This window comes from Pezoporus occidentalis, unplaced genomic scaffold (assembly GCF_034315485.1).
Source record: "Pezoporus occidentalis ecotype Australia unplaced genomic scaffold, CSIRO_AGI_Poc_V1 ctg135, whole genome shotgun sequence".
Taxonomy (NCBI): domain Eukaryota; kingdom Metazoa; phylum Chordata; class Aves; order Psittaciformes; family Psittacidae; genus Pezoporus; species Pezoporus occidentalis.
The window spans coordinates 4,149,599-4,169,546 of NW_026913157.1; the positions used below are offsets into that span (position 1 = coordinate 4,149,599).

General features: G+C 54.5%; 1 protein-coding gene across 1 annotated transcript; it reads right to left on the bottom strand.

The window, feature by feature from the left end:
* Positions 1-220: 220 nt before the first annotated feature.
* On the bottom strand, positions 221-19,924 carry ZNRF1 (zinc and ring finger 1). The gene is made up of 5 exons (XM_062609248.1): positions 18,972-19,924; positions 2,740-2,835; positions 2,102-2,207; positions 1,908-1,998; positions 221-1,550 (listed from the first exon to the last, which is right to left on the bottom strand). Exons 1-4 carry the CDS (start codon positions 19,414-19,416, stop codon positions 1,941-1,943), a joined length of 705 nt encoding a protein of 234 aa, XP_062465232.1. The 5' UTR covers positions 19,417-19,924; the 3' UTR covers positions 221-1,550; positions 1,908-1,940.
* Between the last annotated feature and the right edge of the window lie 24 nt (positions 19,925-19,948).

Here is a 19,948-nt window from a genome sequence, read left to right on the forward strand (position 1 = left end):
GTGATGTTTTTTAGGGGGACAGGACACCAAGCCCATCCTCAGGTGTTCCCTGCCCTAAGCAGTGCATACCCCTAGGCTGGGGGACTGGTGGGGTCCCACTTTAACCCCTTCCCAGTGCTGTGGGGCTCTGTGGGACTGAGAGCTGTCCAGGCTGTGTGGGAGGGGTGAAGACAGGGAAAGCCTGCCACCACGCTCTGCTTCACCAAGAAAGCCAGTGAAATAAAATAACAGTGATTATTTTATTGAACATTGTTTTAATACCATATCAAAACACCTTGACTAATGAAGGAAGCTCCCCCCAGGCTCTGAACTCTTTGAAGGTTTTGTTTTTTCCCCTTTGTTTTTAATATATAAATACAGAAAGGTTTCCCGCAGGGGCACGGCCACCAGCAGCGGAGGTCTCACCAACAAAAACACACCCGCCGCGCTGGGAGGGACAGGGATGGGATAGGCTGGGCTGGGCTGGGCTGGGGGGGTAACTGCCAGCAACCGGCTCCATCTCGGCAGCTCTGGCAAAGCCACCCCCATGGCCAGGGGGGGCTGGGGAGAGGCCATCGGGGACCTCACCGTCCCCTCCTCACAAGGGTTTGACTCCAGGACGATGGCAGGGAGGAGGAGGAGTTTTGGCAAGAGGAGCCCGGAGAGGGGTGGCAGAGAGGCGGTGGGATGCTGCGGCTCTCCAGTCTCTGAGTGGTTATAGCTGAGTTAAAGAGTGACCAGTCTGTAAACATCACCGGGGCAGGGAAGCTCAAACTGAAGAACACGCCAGTCAACACGAAACTTCAGTTGTGGTTGTTTTGTGTTTTTTTTTTCTTTTTTTTTCTTCTTTTTTACCATTTTCTCTTTTTTTTTTCTTCTTTTTTTTCCCCTTTTTTTTGTTACTCATTGTAAACACTTTGATAGACCCCTGCGGCTCGGCATGGGGGAGCACTGTCCCCATTCCCAGTATGGGGCAGAGTCCCCATCTCACACTGCTGGGCCCGGGATGGAGCTCTCCAAAAGGGAGATGGAAAAAGAGGAGAAAATTCCTGTTGAGTCAATGCAAAAACACCGAGCAGGGCCCGCGGGCAGGTCCGGGCGGGAGGCTGCCGGTGAAGAATGCTGCATGCTCCGTTTGGCCAGCTGCTTTCCCCCAGCAGTTTCCCCTTTCATTTTGGGGTGAAAAGCCAAACATCATGGCAGAGTTTCGGCCGAGGGCCTCCCTGGTAGGCAGAGCTCTCCTGGTGACTAGCGGCTGTGGAGGAGAGAGCGGGTAGCTCTGCTGGTCTCACACTTGTCTTCTGGATGTTTTTTTATTTTAAATTGTTTCATTTAAAAAAACAGAACAAACAAAAGAAAAAAGCAAAAAACAACCCCCAACAAAACAAATCATAATAATAAAATAATAATAATAATAATAATAATAAAAAAAAAAATCACTGTTGTCCCAAATGGGTTCAAGTTTCTGGGTTTTATTTTTTTGTCTTCTTGAGGAATTTAAAGTCAGCCCAAAACTCCAGGCAGGGCAGGGAGGACGGGGAGAGGAGGTACAGCAGGTATAGCAAGGTGCCCTACAAAGGCAGAGAGACATGATCCCAGGTGAGAGCCACAGCCACCATATCCCACCCTGACCCAACCCATCCTCCCCTTCTCGCCCAGGATTTAAACCCAGCACAGGAAAATCATAGAATCAACTGGGTTTCAAAGGACCTTTAAGATCATCAGATCATCATCAGCCCAGCACTGCCAAGGCCACCACTAGTCCATGTCCCTGAGGGCCTCATCCACATGGGTTTTGAACACTTTGAAGGATGGTGATTCCACAACTGCCCTGGGCAGCCTGGTCCAATGCCTGACCACCCTTTGGGAGAAGGAATTCCTTCCTTCCTAATACCCAGCCTAATTTGACCAGCCCACCGCAGGCTCACCTTAGAGAAAGATCAGCAAGCATGCCCGGCAGGTCAATCAGAAGGATGCTCCGGGCAAGATCTGTTCACTTCAAACCATGAGTCTATACAGCTGCAGAGAGGAAAGCATGTCACCACTGTGCTGCTGAGCCACAGGCTGTCCCCTTACCCCTCTGCCACCCAACTGGCTGTGTCCCCTGGTCCCCACGTGGTACCTTTTGTGATAGATGCAGAGGCAGGGCAGCCTGGCTATCGTGTCCCCCTGCAGCAGCTCCTCCAGGCAGATCACGCACTCGCCAGCATCCTTGGTCAGCACGTCATCTAGGAGGGGACGAGGGCAGTGGTGAGACGTCCGCTGCAGCGGCACTCCCACTCCTGGGATAGAGGGGAGCCCACGGCCACCTCGGCGGAGGCAGCCAGAATGGGGCTTCCAAAGAGCACCACAGAGTAGCAAGCCAGCATCAAGATGATGGGAGATGCAGGACCAGTGCTCAGCTCAGTAAGCTTCACTGCCAGTGAGGAGGGGAGGAAAGCAATGACCCTTCTGAGTGCCAGCCCAGGAGGACACACATCCCCTACCACAGGCAGGATACCTGGCCAAGATGGGTCCCTCTGGCCACAGCACTCTGCAACGTGGGGAGGGGGCTGTGTCCCAAAGGCACAAGCAGTGAGTCTTAGCCATGCCAGGGAAGCAGAGCTGAGCAGGGCTGTGAGCTGCACCATCCCGCTGGAGCACAGCCCTTTGGCAAGCCTAGCTGAGCCGCCTGCCTGCGCAGCCTGCAGTGTCTCCAGCCTGCCCAGAGCCATCCCAAGCCAGCAGGACACTGTGTCCGCTGCGCAGCCTGGCCCTTACCATTGTAGGAGAGGCGAGGTTTGCTCAGACACATGATAAAGTGCATTTCCATCTCGTCAGAAGCCACCGATTTGGAGCAAATGGGGCACTTGAAACCTGGAGGGAGAGCAGAGAGAAGAGCCCTTAGTGAGGGAAACAGAAGGATCCATCCCACATCCTGCATCCCGGCAGTGGGCAGCCCCTCACCTGCTGCCTGCATGGTGGCACCGACCCCACGCAGTGCCCGTGGGGCACCCACTCATCCTGTGCCAGCCACCAGCAGTGCCAGCATGGGGGACAGCCACCCAAGAGAATGGACAGCCACCCGAGCGTGGGGACAGCTGCCTGAGAAAGGGGACAGCTGCCCGTCCCTGTGCCTGCCGCGCAGAGGGCACAAGGAGTGTGCCAAGGCAGAGCACACGTGGGCATCAGCTGCTGCCGGGCCTTAAAGGGCGAGGAGCAGCCAGGGGCATGAAGCACCCACAGCTGGCAAGGGTAGGGGCACGTCTCAGTGCATGGATAGTGATGTCCCTGCTGCCACAGCGAACCAGGAGAGCTACAAGGAAGGAGGTTTTGCTGTAGGGCTGCAGCAGAGCACTGAGAGGCTGGAGCCATGAGACCACATTGCTGCTTTATCCAGCTTCTGGCAGGAGTGAGGTGGGTGCTCGCCCCTCCAATGCCAGGCACAAGCTCCAGGAGCAAGGGACCCTGCGGGCTGATGTCCCAGCCTGTCTTTGGCCCTGCCTGGTAACTTGGACTTTTGGATGAAGCTGGCCAAATGTACTCTGCATCTTTACTTGGGCATGAGGATGGAGCCTGGCTTGTGCCAGGGTATCCCACTGGTGCCACCACAAGCTCGAGCCACACAGACTGCCATGGCATCATCCCCAGCGCTGCCGAGCCAGGCTGCCGCAAACCCAGGTTTACTAAACCCCAAACTCACAGGTAGCAAAACCCCACCCAGCCCTGCAGGTCACCCACCCAGGACTCCTGCTGTCCCACTCCTCCAGGCCATGCAGCTTGTCACTGCCCAGCGCAGCAGAGCTTGAGCTGCTGCAGCCAAATGCGTGTGCCACCATTACCACCATGGCTTTGCACCAGAATATCTATCAATTCCCTGCCTGCAGAGAGGGAGAAGGTAATTTAAGGACCTGTCTTCTAAAAGCAGATCAGGTTTGACTGCAGCACTGCTTAAGAGCTTTCTTCATATATATGCAAAGGCTTCTCAGGAAAGGAGAGGAACATACACAAATTATCTAAGGATGAATCAGGTTCTTGTTTGCCATCACGTGGATGTGGCGAGTGCATATTTTCTGCTTCTTGGAAGGGAGAAAGTGTGGGTGGCTTTAAGGGTGGCTTTAAGGGTAGGCAGCTCAGACCTCTACCATGCAAACAGCCAGGATAATTGCTGTCATTATTAGCACTGATAAATACAGGTTACTTCCCAGCTCCCTGGATGAAAGGCTACGATATGGATGCTGACTCCTATTCCTCCAGAGGATGGCTATTCCCAGGGAGGGCACAGCAAGGATGGGAGTCATGGATAGCAGGGGACTGGCTCTATAGGGACCTGCTAAGACAGGGAGCCCCCACCAGCAGGGTGTCACTGCAGGGACACATCTTTGCCATGTGGTTTCTGCTGTGAGTCCAGTCTTGTTCACACTACAGCCATGCCGGCAGCTGGAGTCATGGGGGCAGCAGCCCCAACCTGCCTCATCCTCTCCAGCCTAATTTTACTCCTGACCGGTTTATACCTTGTGGCAGCAGTGCCCATTAGCTGAAATAGTTTTTTTCCTCCTCCCAAGTGTTTATCTGCCTGGTGTATTTATAGAGTGGGCTCAGATGGCCTCCCAGCCTGCCTCCTGCAAGACCCAACCAGCCTCCCCTTGCAAGACACCTTTCCTGTCACCCAGCTCCCCTGGCAGCCAGCCTGTCCCTGGCTGAACCCATCCTGGTTGAAGGAGGATGGTCTCCCAGCACCGGGAAAGCTCTGGGGCCTGGTTCCCAGTGGCAAGCCCCTGGCACAGGGCAGCTGTGAATGGCTTCCTTTGGGAAAGGTGTTCCAGCTGCCAGCTTGGTGTCAGGACAAGGCATTTGCAGAAGTGAGGTACTGGCCCCCGTGCACCACACGGGAAGACCTCGTTTTCTCTGTTCAGCCCCCCCCTTTTTTTTTCTGTGCCAATGTGTTATTTTAAACAGCTGCCCCAGATCTACCGGCTTTGGCAGCATCCGAAGGGATCCAGTGAGATGCACAACCGGGGCAAAGGGAGAGGGTCCTGGATGAAACCACCCAGCCCAGGGCATGCAGCAGCAGGAGCCAGACAAAGAGCAGGGCCCTTCGCAGGCTCTGGTGAGCGCTGTTGCTGTGTCTCCAGGCCTCTTTGCTGGCTGGGGTAGTTTTAGCACAGTTATAAATAGCTAGCATGAACACCCATCACGCTCCTTGGTGCTCTCAGGGCAGCTGGCAGGGGACAGAGACCCCCAGTACCACCATGGCCCTGTGACAAGGACGTGGGGACACTGTGCAGACAGAGGGGCTTGGGCATAAACCCCAGCACGCGTGACGTGCTCCACACACGGATGCTGGCTGCTGCATGGGTCTGGAGGCTGAGCCAAGTGCACACTTTCCTGGCTCTGCATTTCACAAGATGGGGTTGGAGATGGGGATGAAAAAGCAGTTCTTGGGTCTGAGCAGGAGAGAGGAGCCAGTGGGGAAAGGTTCCCAGGGCCAGGGGGCACCCTGCACCCCAGCTGTCGGCACAAATATTTGGCATTACAAAAGCAACTGCTTGAATTCCCTTCACTGGAGCAGCAGGGAAAGGGAAGGAGGGAAGGGGTCAGGCTCTCTCATCCCTTCTCCGGGTGACCTCTGGGGGAATGTTGTAGATGGAAAACCCAGTGGGGCCAGGGGACACCCGACAGTGGAGTCCAGTGCCTTGGAGCATCCCTCTATGGCTCAGGCAGGCACTGGGGCCCAGGGCTTGTCCTGCACATGAAAGGGCTGCTCCCCACACAGCCGGTCCTCCTCCAGGACATGGGATTTTCCACAGTCCCCAAAATCCCTGTTAATTTATCCTGCCTAAGCTGCCAGCCCAAGCAATGCAGGAGATTACATTTTGACAGCTGCTCATGGAAAATTCAGCTCTCTCCCTCCTCCTCGAGCCCTTTTCACCCTCCTCCCACATGCCTGAAAAAGAAAGGAAAGAGAGGAAGGGCCCAGCTATTTCTCCTCACTTGGGCCTCCCACATCCATGGGGAGGCTTAAGGATGCTATTGGGAAAGGCCTTCCTCCTTACCAGAGCATCCTGGGCAGCTGGTGATGCTCCTGCCTGCGGTACATTAAACCCGAAGCTGGCACAGTTACCGCATGTCACAGAGATGTGCAGGCAGGAACCAGCTCTCGCCAGGAGCCAGTGAGGAAGATGAGGGTGCTGTGGGAAATTGGCTGGCCCAGAAAGGCAGGTTCAGATCCAGGCGTGGCCTCTCATACCCTGCAGGAGACTGAGAAAGCCAAGGGCTTTCCAGGGCTTCAAGACACAGGTTGGCAGGTGATCTCATCTCTCTGACGGCTCGGTCTAGAAACTGGGAGCAAGCAGTGCTGGTGCTCCCCGGGGGCTACTGCCCTCTGAGTATTTTTAGGAAGGTTACATGGTTAATTTTAGAGACATGGGTGAAGCAGAGCTGGGAACCTCTGAAAACCCACAGCAGATCCTATGCAAGCTGAAAAAGCTCTGTGGTTAACCCTCAAGTGCCAAAAGCACTGCCACACAGGCTGCCGTGGTAGGATTGACACCTTTCCAATCCATCTGTAATCATCTCAAACACAGCTGGGACAGGAAATTCCCATAATTTGTCTCTACAAGTGATGCCCACAGCAATCTGTGCAGCTTGGGAAAGCCACTGAGCACAACAGAGTCAACCACACCACATCCTGCAAGTGGAAGTGGCTGCTCCCCTTGGGGATGGGCTAGATAGCGTCCACAGGAGCTGCAAGCACATCCCTGATGACAGAGAAATGCACATGCCATGTCCACATTCACTCACCAAACCCTCTGCTAACTTGGTCTGCCTGCAGACATTTCCAGGCTACAAGGCCACCAGGAGATTTGGCATCACTCCAGCAGCAGGAGACCTTGTCTCTGTCACTAGCAGATGGCTGAAACACAGGGAGCAGCACCTCCAGCAATGGGAGGAAGATGCTGGTGGGGGATGATGCGCTCTGAAGGCAGGGGAAAGCAGCAGCTCAGGCACAAGAAACCCATCCCATACAGAGTAGTATTCAAAGGCATCCCCAGCAGTGGGATAAACCAGAAGTCCTCTGTATAGCAGTATCCCCAGAACGTGCCCACGCCAGAAGGGGTCCCTCTGTCTGTACCCACCACCCCAACGGACAACCTGAGTACCAGAGAGCTCAGAGATAAGCCCCAGGCAGCCTGACATCCATGCAGGTTCTGGAAACCTCAACTCCACAGTACATCTCAGTGTCTCCAGAGGGCACTCTGGGCCCCTGGCCAAGAGAGCTGGTTTACACCAGGTCAGGATGTGTCTGAGCTCAAGATGAACACTGGGAATATATGGTCCAAGCATACAGTTGAAGCAGGGCCCTGGTGCCTCCTCTCCTAGCTGAGCAAACCCTGAGCATCCCAACTCCTCCTGCAAACCTTGGGTATCCTAACTCTTCCTTGCAGCTTCCCCAGCATCACCACCTGAACTGGCATCAGGCAGAAGATGGAAGAGATGGATCATCTTTAAAAAAACTATGCTAGTGATTGCAGAGTAAGGAAAGACTGAAAAAACATGTCTATGGGCCCAGTTGGTCAATCTGAATCAGAGAAGCATGTAGAATTGTGAGAGGTGAAGGGAGTCTGACCCCTCCCCTTCCGTTACCCCTCATGGGCTCCAGCACAGCCCCAGGAAGGAAGGGATCATGGAGTAGTTGTCCTCCTCACCAGCCAAGCAAAGGAAACCTGCAGAGCCAAGATACTCAGACCTCACATTTCCTGGAAAATAAATTAACTCCTTGTTTTTCTAAAGCAATTGTCACAGGAGCGCACACTGGGAGATGGCACATGGGGTGCACAGAGCTCATCTCCAGCACTTGGGTACCTCTGGTAGCTCAGGAGCTGCATATGTCCTCTTCTGAGAGCATCACCCACCATGGAAGTGATGCACTATAAGCCTCTGAGCGATGCAACTGGTGATGCTGCCTTGCACTGGGGCAAAGAGGCAGCTCGTAGCTGCACCAAGGACATGTCCCACCAAGGACCATGCTCCCTCTGCCAATGAAGCACTTGCATGGAGTGCCTGGACGCCAGGGCACCCAGCAGAATCAGGCCCAAACTCACCTCCCCTTGCAGAAGGAAACAGCATCAGCAGGGTAGATGCAGGAGCCAAAGCCCAACATGCGCCCAGGATGCCAGGTGAATGTGGTGACAATGCTGCGTTATTGTGCAGCATGAGGGTTGACACAAGCAGAGATACATGGGCAGGAAGAAGTAAAGCACCTAAGCAGCCTCATTTTCCAGCTCTGGAAAAGGACCCTAGGAGTGTCCTTTCTCCCAGTTCAAGGCTGCGTGGAGGTAGGAGAACATAAAGGTCGGCTCCAGGGTGGAAACAAACATCCTACTTTCCTGAGGATGGACGGCACGCAGGGCTGGGGGATGCCAATGAGCCAACCCCCGATTATCAGCCAGGACTGGACATGTTTAGATGGCAGCACTTGGAATGAAGCCCAATGGGCCTTGGCAGAGAAATGGTCCTGGTCGATCCCCGTCTCACCCCACCACTTTGTTGCAGACTGAGTCAGGAGAAAATAAATGTTTGTAAAGTGAAGCAGACACCCCAGAAAGAAGCTGATTCTGTGCGAGGCAAGGTTTTATAGTGTCTAAGACAAGCTGTTCCTGACTCACAGTGGCTTCCTGGCAAAATCCCCATGCTGCACATATCTGCCACCAGGTTGGCCACACACCAGCCAAGGGTGTCAGGGATGGGCCATGAGCCATGGGCCATGAAGCTGGCCAAGGCCAGCACCACTCTAACACTTGAGGTTTTAGAGATGCCTCTGCCTGCTCCCACCCAACTCAAGCCACAAAGAGGAGATGCAGCAGTGATGAAAAAGCATCAGTGCTCCAGCTGGGATGCAGGGCAGGAAGTATGCAGGACATGGAGCAGAGGGTCTGGGTGGCATCACGTTGAAGCAGCCCAGGATTGCTTTGCTGCGACCCAGGAGGCAGAGGTATTTTATTGTATTTTTTTAGCCAGCTGGCTTCTTACGGAGCTGGTGGGAGAGGACAGGAAGGAGGAGAACAGATTGCAATACTGAGGCTATGGAAAGCCCAAGCACTGGAAACAGGCAGGAGACACAAGAGAGGGAACCCCACAGGGACATTTGCTCCAGAGCACCCAAAGCCATCAAGCCTCAGCAGATGGACACACCAAAGCCTTTCAGGACACCTCCAGCATGGCCTGTAGTGTAGTACAGGTAGAGAGCATCTCCCTCCTATAGCCCAGGCTATGCTGCAGAATCAGTTCCCCCAGATGTGGATGAGAGAAACAACTTCACCCTGCCTGCCAGTTTTACTTTACTGCAGAAACACTCCCCCAGTTGCTGGGAACAGGCTTCATAAGGAAGAGTGTGTAGCCCAAAGCTAATTTTAGCATCCCAGAGAACAGCAAAGTTAAGCAGAGGGGTCCTGGGCAACAGCCCAGCAAAGGCATTAACACCTTAGACTCCTGACATCAGACCGCAGGGCTTGAATTTACTGAGTTTCAAGCTCGCTCAGGGCTCCTGCTAGTCACAAAACCAGCCTGAGGCCATCTCATGGCACACAAGAGCAGCAGGGATGCCCCAGCACTGCTTTCCTACCTCTCGAGGGAGGCTCCAGGTTTCAAATTCACTGCCCGAAGAGGAGAGGGATCCTGCAGGCACACTGGGAATTTCCAAAGGGTTTGCCTATGCACCTGCTTTTCCCCTCCTGACTCTTTGCACAAATGAGGAAGCCCAACCATAAACCCTGCTGCAGGCAGCAATCATCTGCAAGATGCACAGAGCCACCAGGGCCATGAGGAGGTCCCGGGTGCACAAATGAAGGAGCACAGGGGAACTTCCAGCAGCACAATGGGATACAGAGACTCAGAAAGCAGAGCTGAAAGGGAGAGTTGGGATGCTTTGGCTGTGAGGGAGCAGCGAGGAAACGTCACGTCACGCGGGGACCAGGCATGAGTCACTCCTGACTAAGCCATTGCTGGGAGGCACCCATGGAGTCCCCACTGTGGGCTCCAGCTGCTGCTGAGCTGCCAGAGGAACTCCTGAAAGGCTCAAGTGTAAAAGCCTGACCTGAGCTACTCCCAGATGCAACTGGATCTTGTGTGGGGTGATGCAGCAGCTCCCAGCTCCCTCCCATAGAGGCAAAACACTCATGCCTCTATGCTGCCAAGGCTCTGTCTTGCCTCAGCTTCAGCTGGTCTTGCTGGGGAGGATGAAGGGACACTCCAGAGACACATGATGACACGTCCTGGCTTTGTGATGCTGGCAGAGGGAGCAGAGCACAGCAATGATGGGAAGTGATCCCACCTGGCTCCTGAGACACCTCCTCCCTTGGCATCCCATGGCAGCACTTCCAGGGCAGAGAGTCTCCTGTGGCACTTCATGCCTGGGCCATGTTGGCAGGTGCTACTGGGGCAACTGCTTCCCATTAGTGCAAGACCCACAACCCCTGGGATGTGTGGGAAGCACAAGGCACTGCTCTCCAGGGTAGAGAAAGCAATTTTTAATGTAATGGGCAGCAAACAGAGATAAAATGCACACAGAACTAGAGCCACAGGCAGCACATGGCTGGGAAATGCCGGGGGCCAGTTAACATTGGTTGCTCCTACAGAAAGACACCATTGGGAAAAAGCCCTAGGGAAGAGCACACTGCAGAACAAGCCCTAACCTCAGCTGCCCCTGGTGTGCTAGGAAGAGATGCATGGCAGAGAGCATCTCCCCGCTCCACAGGAGGGTGTGGAATTGCTAAAGGATGCCCAGTGAATGCTCCCAGCTAACAGGACAGCAGGAAGGGAAAAGGCAGGGTGTAGACCTGGAGGATGATCACACGCCTCTGCTGTGTGTGGTGCAGGAGAGGGATGCTCAACAGCACCAAGCTGACCAGCCAGTCATGAGCTCCCCTTCTCCAGCCACAGATGTACACCCATGCCAATTCCTGCTAGCAGAGGCAGGATGGGCTGCGCACCATGCCACAGGGAGAAGCAACTCTGCATGGCAGTCCCATCTCCTCTGCTCCTGCTTCCCCTTTGTTTCAACATGTGCAACCCTCGAACACAGGAGGGTGGAACTGTTCTGCAGCCAGTGGCTGCTAAAGCAGGAGGGAGATGGGGCTGCAGGTGACAAAAATCCCAGCTGTGGATTTCATGCTCTCTCTCTTCCCCAGGAGAAAGGAAAATCACCAATGCAACACCCAGGGGAGCACAGTGCACCCTCACTTCCAAAGCTAAGCAGGACCTTGGAAAGCAGAGTTCCCCATGAAACACTCACCCAGGACTGGCCACAGGGTACTGTCTGCTTCATATGGTGAGCAAAAAGAAATCAAAGGTGTCTACAACTGCCCTTGGAAGGGTAAGATCTATGCAAACAGCAGACTTCCAGGGTTATGAAATCCATACTGCAATAAATAAGAGGATGGACAATAGCTCAAAGCAGCAAGATCTGGGTAGGGATAACCTGGAACGTCGAGGCAGCTCAGGGAGGGTGCTCAACCTCTTCCCATCCTGCTCGGCACCAGCTTAACAGACATCAGGCCCCAAAACTGACTTTAGTTCACATTGATTCAACCTCCCTGCAGACAGTAATCTAAGCCATCAACACCCTCTCCTTCATTTCCCCCAGCCACAGATGTACAGGCCTTGGACGGACGGATTGAAAGGTGGATCTAACTCCCCTGCAGCACTGCTGACAAAACAGCTCCACTGCCTCGCAGGGAGAGCTCCCAAATGGATTACTTCAACTACCCTGGCTGCAGGAGGAACTGTGGGTTTTCCCTTGCTGGTGACAAAGACTTCTCCAAAAAATCCAACCCCCCAAACGCCCACTACACCAAGCTGCATTGCAAAGAGTAGAGCCCCCGACACCACCGAGTTGCTGAGCTGTGATCAGAGAAGCCATGGAGAAAACCAGAGGGAAAATGAAGTCTTCTGAGGCAGCAACAGGCAAAGAGGCATAGAGGATGTGGAAACTCCTTAAAGCCAGCAGCTCCAGAAAATAAAATGCTGGACAGGGATGCAGGACAGGGGAAACATCACTCAGTTCTCCTGCCTGCCTGCTGCTTTCCTTCTCTTGCACTGCAGGCAGCTGGCCTCTAAAAATATCCACTGTTGTCACGCCGTCCTGCCTGCTAGGGCCAGGAAACAGCTCTGAGCAGCTTTCAGAGCAATTCTTCATCTGTGCCACTGTGTTTCCCTCACCAGGACCCATCCCAGCCCCATTTCTGTGACTGCTAGGTGACAGTCTCTCAGGAACAGTGGCCACAACACTCATCACAGCCTCAACGAGGTGGGAAGGCTCACTGGGAACATACAGCCCTGGGGAATTTCTGCTAAAACTGGCAAAAGAGTAAATATTTCCACTGCATCTCTCTGCTCCTCTACAGAGCACCACTAGACAGTTGCACAAGGTGCACGGTCTCATTTCCATGCTGTTGATGGGAGGCCCACAGCTGCACCAGTGTGCACAAGCGCAGAGCCAGGAACTTCCCCAACCTGCTGCTGACATGGGCCAGAGCAGCTCAGCTCCATGGGGAAGGAGGGAAGAGGAGCCAGCTCCACCTCGAGGTGCACTGCAGCTTCCCCAACAGCACCCATCCCTGCCCACAGTCCCCTCCTCTGCCCGAGCCTGGCAGGGCAGGAAACCCACTGACAGTTGGGCTCTGCCAATGGGAAACCCTGTGCAGTGGCATGAGAAGAGGCCCCAGGCCAGTAGAGCTTCCTGCAGCTGCACCTCCTGACAGCCTCGCCCCAGAAAGCTCCGAGGCAAAAGTGTTCAACCAAAGCAGCACCCAAAGAAACAACAGGAGCATTCAAGGGGTAGACCCATGCGCAGCAGACGCACCTGCATTTGGAAGCTGCCTGGTGGGACTGGTGCAGGGGAGACATCTAAGGTCTAACTTCAACCGCTCCTGCTCTCTCTGCAAGAAGAAATGGGTCTGCCTCCATAGAGAGAAGCTTGTTGTGTCCTGATGTACAGCCACACCAGAGCAGGCAGGTAAACTGCTCTGCGTCAGGGCCTGCTGCTTTACAGTATCACTTGTGTAAATCACAGAATCACAGAGTGGCTTGGGTTGGAAGGGACCTCAAAGCTCATACAGCTCCAATGCCCTGCCACAGGCAGGAACACCTTCCACTAGACCAGGCTGCTCCAAGCCTTGTCCAACCTGGCCTTGAACACTGCCAGGGATGGGGCAGCCACAGCTTCTCTGGGCTACCTGTGCCAGGGCCTCAGCACCCTCACAGGGAAGAACTTCTGCCTTATATCTAACCTAAATCTCCCCTGTTTAAGTTTGAACCATTGTCCCTTGTTCTATCACTGATTTAAATTTTCAAGGGAACCAGGAGAAAGCCAGGTCACATCAAAGCCAAATATTTGACACATCTGGGGTTTCGGTGTATGAGCAGCAGAGGCAATGTGATGTGCCTCATGGTTGCCCACCAGCTGGCTGGGGTGCCACAGAACTGGTCCCTGCAGAGGGAATTTATTCAAAGAGGTCTTTGCTGCTTGTCTGATTTGTCACACAGAGATTACATTGGGGGAAAAAAGGCTTTTTCTTTTTTCCCCTCCCTCCAAAGTGGGTTTTTCTCCTTCCCTGTGTTTCTCCTGAAATTAATTTTCAGCATCTAGCAGCATTTTCCCATGACTCTCTACGGCTCCCTCGGCCCAGCACCAGGCTGGGTACCACTCCTCCACCAAAGATGTCTGCAGCTGATTGAGTCTCCGGCCAGCAAATGAGAGAGAGGAAGCACAGGAGCCCTAAGAGCACATTAATAAATAAGCCTTTATGGTTATTCCAGTCCCCGAACAAACATCTCAGCAAAACAAATCAGCATGGGATAAACTTAAGTCATGGGCTGGGAAGACAATCCTGCCTGGGAAGTGGGTCAGCCCAGGGAGCACAAGAGCATCCCTCTCAGCATCTCTGGAACACATGTCTGCAGACAGGGGAGAGGGCATCCGGCTCCCTTGAACTGATTTAAGCACAGGTTTAAGAGAGGAGCAAGCCCAGCCAAGCCATTAGCACCCACACCAATTAGTGCCTGGCTCCTAGGCAAGGCATATGAGAGATTTTGGAGGGCACTGGAGTCAAGGCAGTGCAGCTCTTGCTGCAGAGACCACAGATAACCGCCACCTGCTCCTCACACACAACACCAACGTTGACACACTTCATCTCCAGGCTGCAGGCCTGGTATGCACCAAAGCTGCCTTCTACTTCCCCATCTTTTGGTATTCAGTACTTTATTTTACCAAGGCTGCCTCTTGCCTAGGGTGTATGCTGCCCTGAAGCTGGCTCAGAGAAGGCTGAAGTGGAAGAGCAACCCTTTCAGACCCAAGGAGTCCAATAGCTGAATATCACCAGCCTGGGGAGCCATCAGTGCCTTGAAACAGGCTAAGAAAACTGGGACTGTTCATCCTGGAGAAGGCTGCTTGGAGACCTCTTAGCAGCCTTACAGTATCTGAAGGGGGCCTATAAAGATGCTGGAGAGGGATTCTTCATCAGGGAGTGTAGTGATAGGACGAGGGGTAATGGGCTCAAACTTAAACAAGAGAGATTTAGGTTAGATCTAAGGAAGAAATTATTCACTGTGAGGGTGGTGAGGCCCTGGCACATGCTGCCCAAGGAAGTTGTGGCTGCTCCATCCCTGGCAGCATTCAAAACCAGTTTGGATGGGGCTTCGAGCAACCTGGTCTAGTGTGAGGTGTCCCTGCCCATGGCAGGCAGTTGGAACTGGATAATCTTAAGATACTTTCTAACACTAATCATTCTGTAAATCTATGATCCACAGGCCTGGCAATGTTGTGGGTACCTGACCACGCTGCCAGGCAAGATGGCTTGAGGACAGCCTTCTTTAGAAATTTCCTCTGTGAAAAATAGATTCATTAATGGCAAGTTCCTGCAGACCCTGGGATGCTCTTTCCCTGGCCTAGCACCTGTAAGAGGGGAGGGAAGCACATAAAATATCTGCATGTTGAAAACTTGGTGTCAGGAAAATCAGCTGAAAGCGGACCTGCTGACTAGCCAGCTAGAATTAAGGCTTCTGGTTTTGGTGGAGACCACAATGGCAGGACTAGCTCAGGAGTGAGGACTGTCAAGTGAGAAAAGGCTCAGGACTCGAAGCTGTCAGAGCACAACAAGGGTACACCACAGACATGGGTACTGGATACCACAGTACCCAGCCAGGCAGAGAGACCAAGGCTGCCCAGCGCTGGTATTCACACAGACCTGCATCTCATTCTCCAACAAGTGATCCCTATTTCACATCCCTTATTAAAGAGCACTTCCAGCTTGTTTTACTCTCTAAAGCTGCCTGGAGAAGGACACAGCCCAGCAGCCATGCTGCAATCTCTGTGCCAGCCACTCTTCCCTCTCCCTCAGGGTGGGTCCTCCTGCTCTGAGCAAGACACCGCTGAGAACATAGCAGCTCCCTTGGCAAAGGAGACCTCCTGACCTTGCTGCTACCAGCATCCAGGACAAACAGCTTGTTTTGCCAGTGCATGGAAAGCTTGTGACATTCCTAATAGCACAGAAAGATGGCATTTCCCTTAGGTAACCAACAGAAAAGGAGATATGGACTTATTAGAACTTCAGACAAGGGCTTTGGGTGATGAGAGGGAATTCCAGATAAACTTTAAGCTACTTGCAGCTTCTGCAAACTCCCCGAGATCCTCTGATGAAGATGAGTAACATCAGTGATACCAAGAGCACCACACAAAGCTGGAAACATACAGCACTAAACCACACGTCTCCTTTTTCTCCCTTCTTCCTGCTAGCCTCAGCTTTGCTGAGAAGTCCTAATGGTCATGAAGCTACAGAGATGGGGTCAAGTGCTACAGGCAAACTCCAAAGTTGCAAAAGTTGTTTTGTCATTTTCCACCCATGTAAGCCAGGAAGCGGATCCCAAACCCTGGGTAGTCAGGGAGATCCCAGAGCAGCTCTGGGTGGTGCTGGAGCAGTTGGATCGCTCACGTGGATCCAGGCACACTTGGGAAAAACCCCATCAGGAAATGAGGTGCTGTTGCCTCAGTGGAGGGACAAGCTCCACCGCAAGGTCAGAGCTCCCTCACTCTCCCCATTTAAAACACCCATTTAGGCTTTGCTATTCCTAAGAGCAGCAGCTCTCCATCCCTGACCCTGGAAAGCCTCCAGTACAGAACTGCTTCTGCTGTCCCTGCACCCCAGCAGCTGTGGCAGAGCCTGGAGGATTCAGCAGTGGGCTCTTCTTGCTGACTGTCATGACACACAGCACCCTATAGTGATGCTGCAGCACATGCTGGCCCTAGGGACCACTTCCCAACCTCCCTCTGAGCAGGCCTCTCCTCCATGCCTGGCTCTTCTGCAAGCCTTCCACTGCAGAGTGGGGAAAGGAGTCAAGATTAGCCAAGGAAAAGAGGTCAAGCCCATCCCAGCTCACCGCTGAGGGTTCTTGCTGATGGGCCCAGCACCACAGATAAAGGGAGCGGTGAGGTGCCCAGCCTATCTACATGCTCCTGTTATCACAGGCATGTTGCTGCAACAACAGCACCTTATCACCAGCATTAAGCCAGGGCTCCTTGCTGTCCCACCAGGGTCCCTAAAGAGCCCAGGCTGCACTTTGAGGCTCCTGGCTCTACCCCAAAACTCCAGTACTCCTGGAAAAGCAAGCTCATGAGCACAACCTCCTCCATGTGCCAAGATCAGCACTGTCCAGGTCTCCAGCTTGTGCAGAGGAAAGGGCAGGCAGGGCAAGGATCAACTCTCCAGACCTCTTAGCCACAGTCTGGGGGGACTCCTCTCCTGAGGCAGTACAGCAACGTGGGCAGACCCCCGCGATCACGAGGCACACATCCTGCTGAGTGGGTTTGGTGTGTCAATGGGTCCCCTAATCCCCACACCCCTGAGTCATCCTTCAAAGAAGAGACAATCAGGCACAGCAATGTCAAAGCTACTCTCCATTTACTGGAGTGCTGCTGCTTCAGCACTTTCCAGTGGGTAATAGAGTGGCTCCACACCATGAGAGGAGCAGATCAATGGGGAGGCAAGGTGGGAGAAGCGAGTAGCTCCTGCCTGCCCTGCTGTAGCTTAACCAGCTGCAACAGGAGATTAGCAGGAATGTTAGCAATCTTGAGGTGGCTTACTTCCTCTTCCTTTCAGCCTCCAAATCCTCCATTAACTTCTTACACTAAGAGGAAGAACGCAAAAGTCTAACAAGCTCCAACAACTTTTCAGGATGGTTTTTAAGCATCCTCCGTTCCTTTTGCTATTAATTAGCAATGAGGAAGAACCACCACCAGGATAGGCTTCAGCACAGACTGAACTGCTTTCACTGTTGCTTCAGCATAGCTCACTCTCAGAGGGCCCCAAAAGAGGCACCAGAGAAACCCAGTTCCTGCAGCACTTCCCACAGCTTGTGCTGCAAGCTTCCAAGGACATTGGCTTTAACTTAGCAGCATTGTACTAACCTGAGCAGCCAGAAAAAGCTTACTCCATTTTGCAGCTGGTTTATTTTTATGAGCAGGTCTTTGCCTCTCAGCATTGCAGCTTGAAAACTACCATTTAATGTAACTGATACTCTCTAACTGACCACCTCTAAGTGCAGATTAGCCCCAGGGTGTTTCTCCAATGGAACACTCCTCGCTCCAGTGCCAGGCGCAGCAAAAGGCCTCATGGCACTTGTTCACACAGAGGTTTGTGAAATACCTGCAAGGATGCCGTGCCTTAGTTTCTATCTGTGCTTAAAACCCAGAGCAGCAGCACGGTCTGTACAAGGTCATGGAGCAAGAAAGTTTGTGGAAGCAGTTGACCTCACATGCCAGTCAGCCCTCTCCATCTGCCAGGGAGGACTGCAAGCACCCTGATCAGGGTGTTCTGCCACTGAGGATACAATGCAAGACATATAGCTTTCATTTAACTGAGAAGAGTTGCCCCTGAAGACTGCGTAAATGGGAAAAATCCCAAGATGGAAGGAGGAAAATGGGCCCCAAAAGCCTTGTTTTGCACTTAGTTCTTGTCCATTGGTTCAGTTTCAATCCTTTCTGAAAATGAGGCATTGTCCCAAAGTGTATTATGAAATTCCCAGACAATGTCATGTAAGGAGAACACTTACAGCACTTACAAAGGGGACGGGTGGGAGAGAAATCCCAGACTATTCCAGGAAACACAAGGAGACATCCCTGAAATGACTTCCCCCCTAGCCATGATGGAAAGGGAGGCCCTCCCATCTCACTCCCTGTACCCAGCCAAAACTAGGTCAGTGACACAGCCCCGCTCACAGCCAGAGCTCCTCTCTAGACACCAGCACCCAGAGAAGGGTCCAGCCAGGAGGGTGAAGATAGGGGCAACTGTTCTCCTCCCTCAGCCTGATGTTTCCTGCAAGAGAGCCTAGCTGGCTTCCCAGCCCTGCTAAAGAGGCAGGCAGTTCCTCCTCTGCTTCCTTCACAGCATCACAATGGTGCCAGCTGGCTTCAATGAGAAAACCCGCTTTGGCCTCTCCCTGGCCCTTTATCAGAAGAAACAAAGGGGAAGAAAATCCCACACATCGCTTTCAAAGGCTTCCTCTGCCCCTTTCCCGGTTTCTAATGCATGGGGACAGTTATACCTGAGCAGCACCCGCAAGCACCTTCAATAGAGGCATAAGGAGCTTGGTTTGGTCTTCAAAAACCCAGTGCTCCAGCAAAAGCACCTTCAGACCACTTTCCCCCAAGTCGAAGTAGGGGGGATATGTGTCTGCCACACCTATCACATCACATCCCAGTCAAACCACCTCCCTTACAGAAAGCCTCCTGCCTTCACAGCCCCTTCCTCCCTTGACCTTGACACAGACGCCATCCCCAGTACCAGGAAAGGGATGGAGGTCTTTCCTTCAGGCTTAGCACAAGGGGGGGTGAGCAGCCAGCCAAGCAAGGGGTAGCCCCCCTCACAACCCGTTCCTGGGCAAACCGTGCCCACCACTGAGCTGGGGCTCCCATGGATGGAGTGGAAGCTGTGGGGAGGTTCCGGGGAGCCGGCACTCACCGCTGTGCGAGCTGAACCACCGCGGTGCGATGTGGAGGGGCAGCGCGTCGGCCAGCGAGGCCCTGGCGCCCAGGTACAGCATCCCGTCTCTATGGTGACCGCCTCCCGTCTCCTGGTAACCGTTGCCATGGGCGTACGTGGAGTCGGAGCCTGGACCGCCGCCGCCGCCCGGGGTCCTCTCGGCCTCTTCTGCCGCCCGCGCCGCCGCTGCGTACAGCCCGAAGGGGACGGCGCCGGCCGCTGCGGGGTCCATGCCCATACCAGCCACCGAGCTGACGGAGCGGCTGCGCAGCCCCATGGCGCCGCCGGCGCCGCCGCCCGCCCGGTAATGGCCGAAGGGGGGCGGCCCCCCCCCTCCTCCCGGCGGCGGCACGGCGCTGTCATCCGTCGACACCCCCGGGAAGGGGCCCCGCGAACGGGCCGCCGTGCTCTGCTTGCCCCCCATATGGGCGCCGCAGGGCCGGAGGGAGCTGAGCGACAGCCCCCCGCGGGGAACGGGGCCGCGCCGCCCCCGGGAGGCGAGAGGGGGCGGAAGGAAGCGGGGGGAGCGAGAGGAGCTACGGGCGAAAACCCATCCCCGCCCCAGGCATCCTCCCCGCGCCGGGCCCGCAAGGGCGAGGGCGCTCCGAGGCCGCCGCCGCCGCCGCCGTCACCCTCGGCGGTTCCCGCCGAGGGCTCCGGAGCCGCGGAGGGGAGGAATGAGGATGCCCGGGATGGCGGGGGAAGGGAGGGAAGGGGAAGAGGGGAGGGTGGACGCCGGTCGGGTCGCTCCGCCCGCCTCGCTCCTGCCCGGGGCGCGGCCGAGCAGCCGGGCGACGATCAGCTGCGGCCCATGTGGCGGCGGCGGGGGGCGGCGGGGGCGCAGGGCCCCACTCCGCTACGCTGCGCCGGCCACAGCCTCGCTGCCGGCCGCCGCCAGCCGCCTGGGTGCTCGGCGCCGCGCCGGAGACAATAGAGGCCGACAGCACGCATGCTCC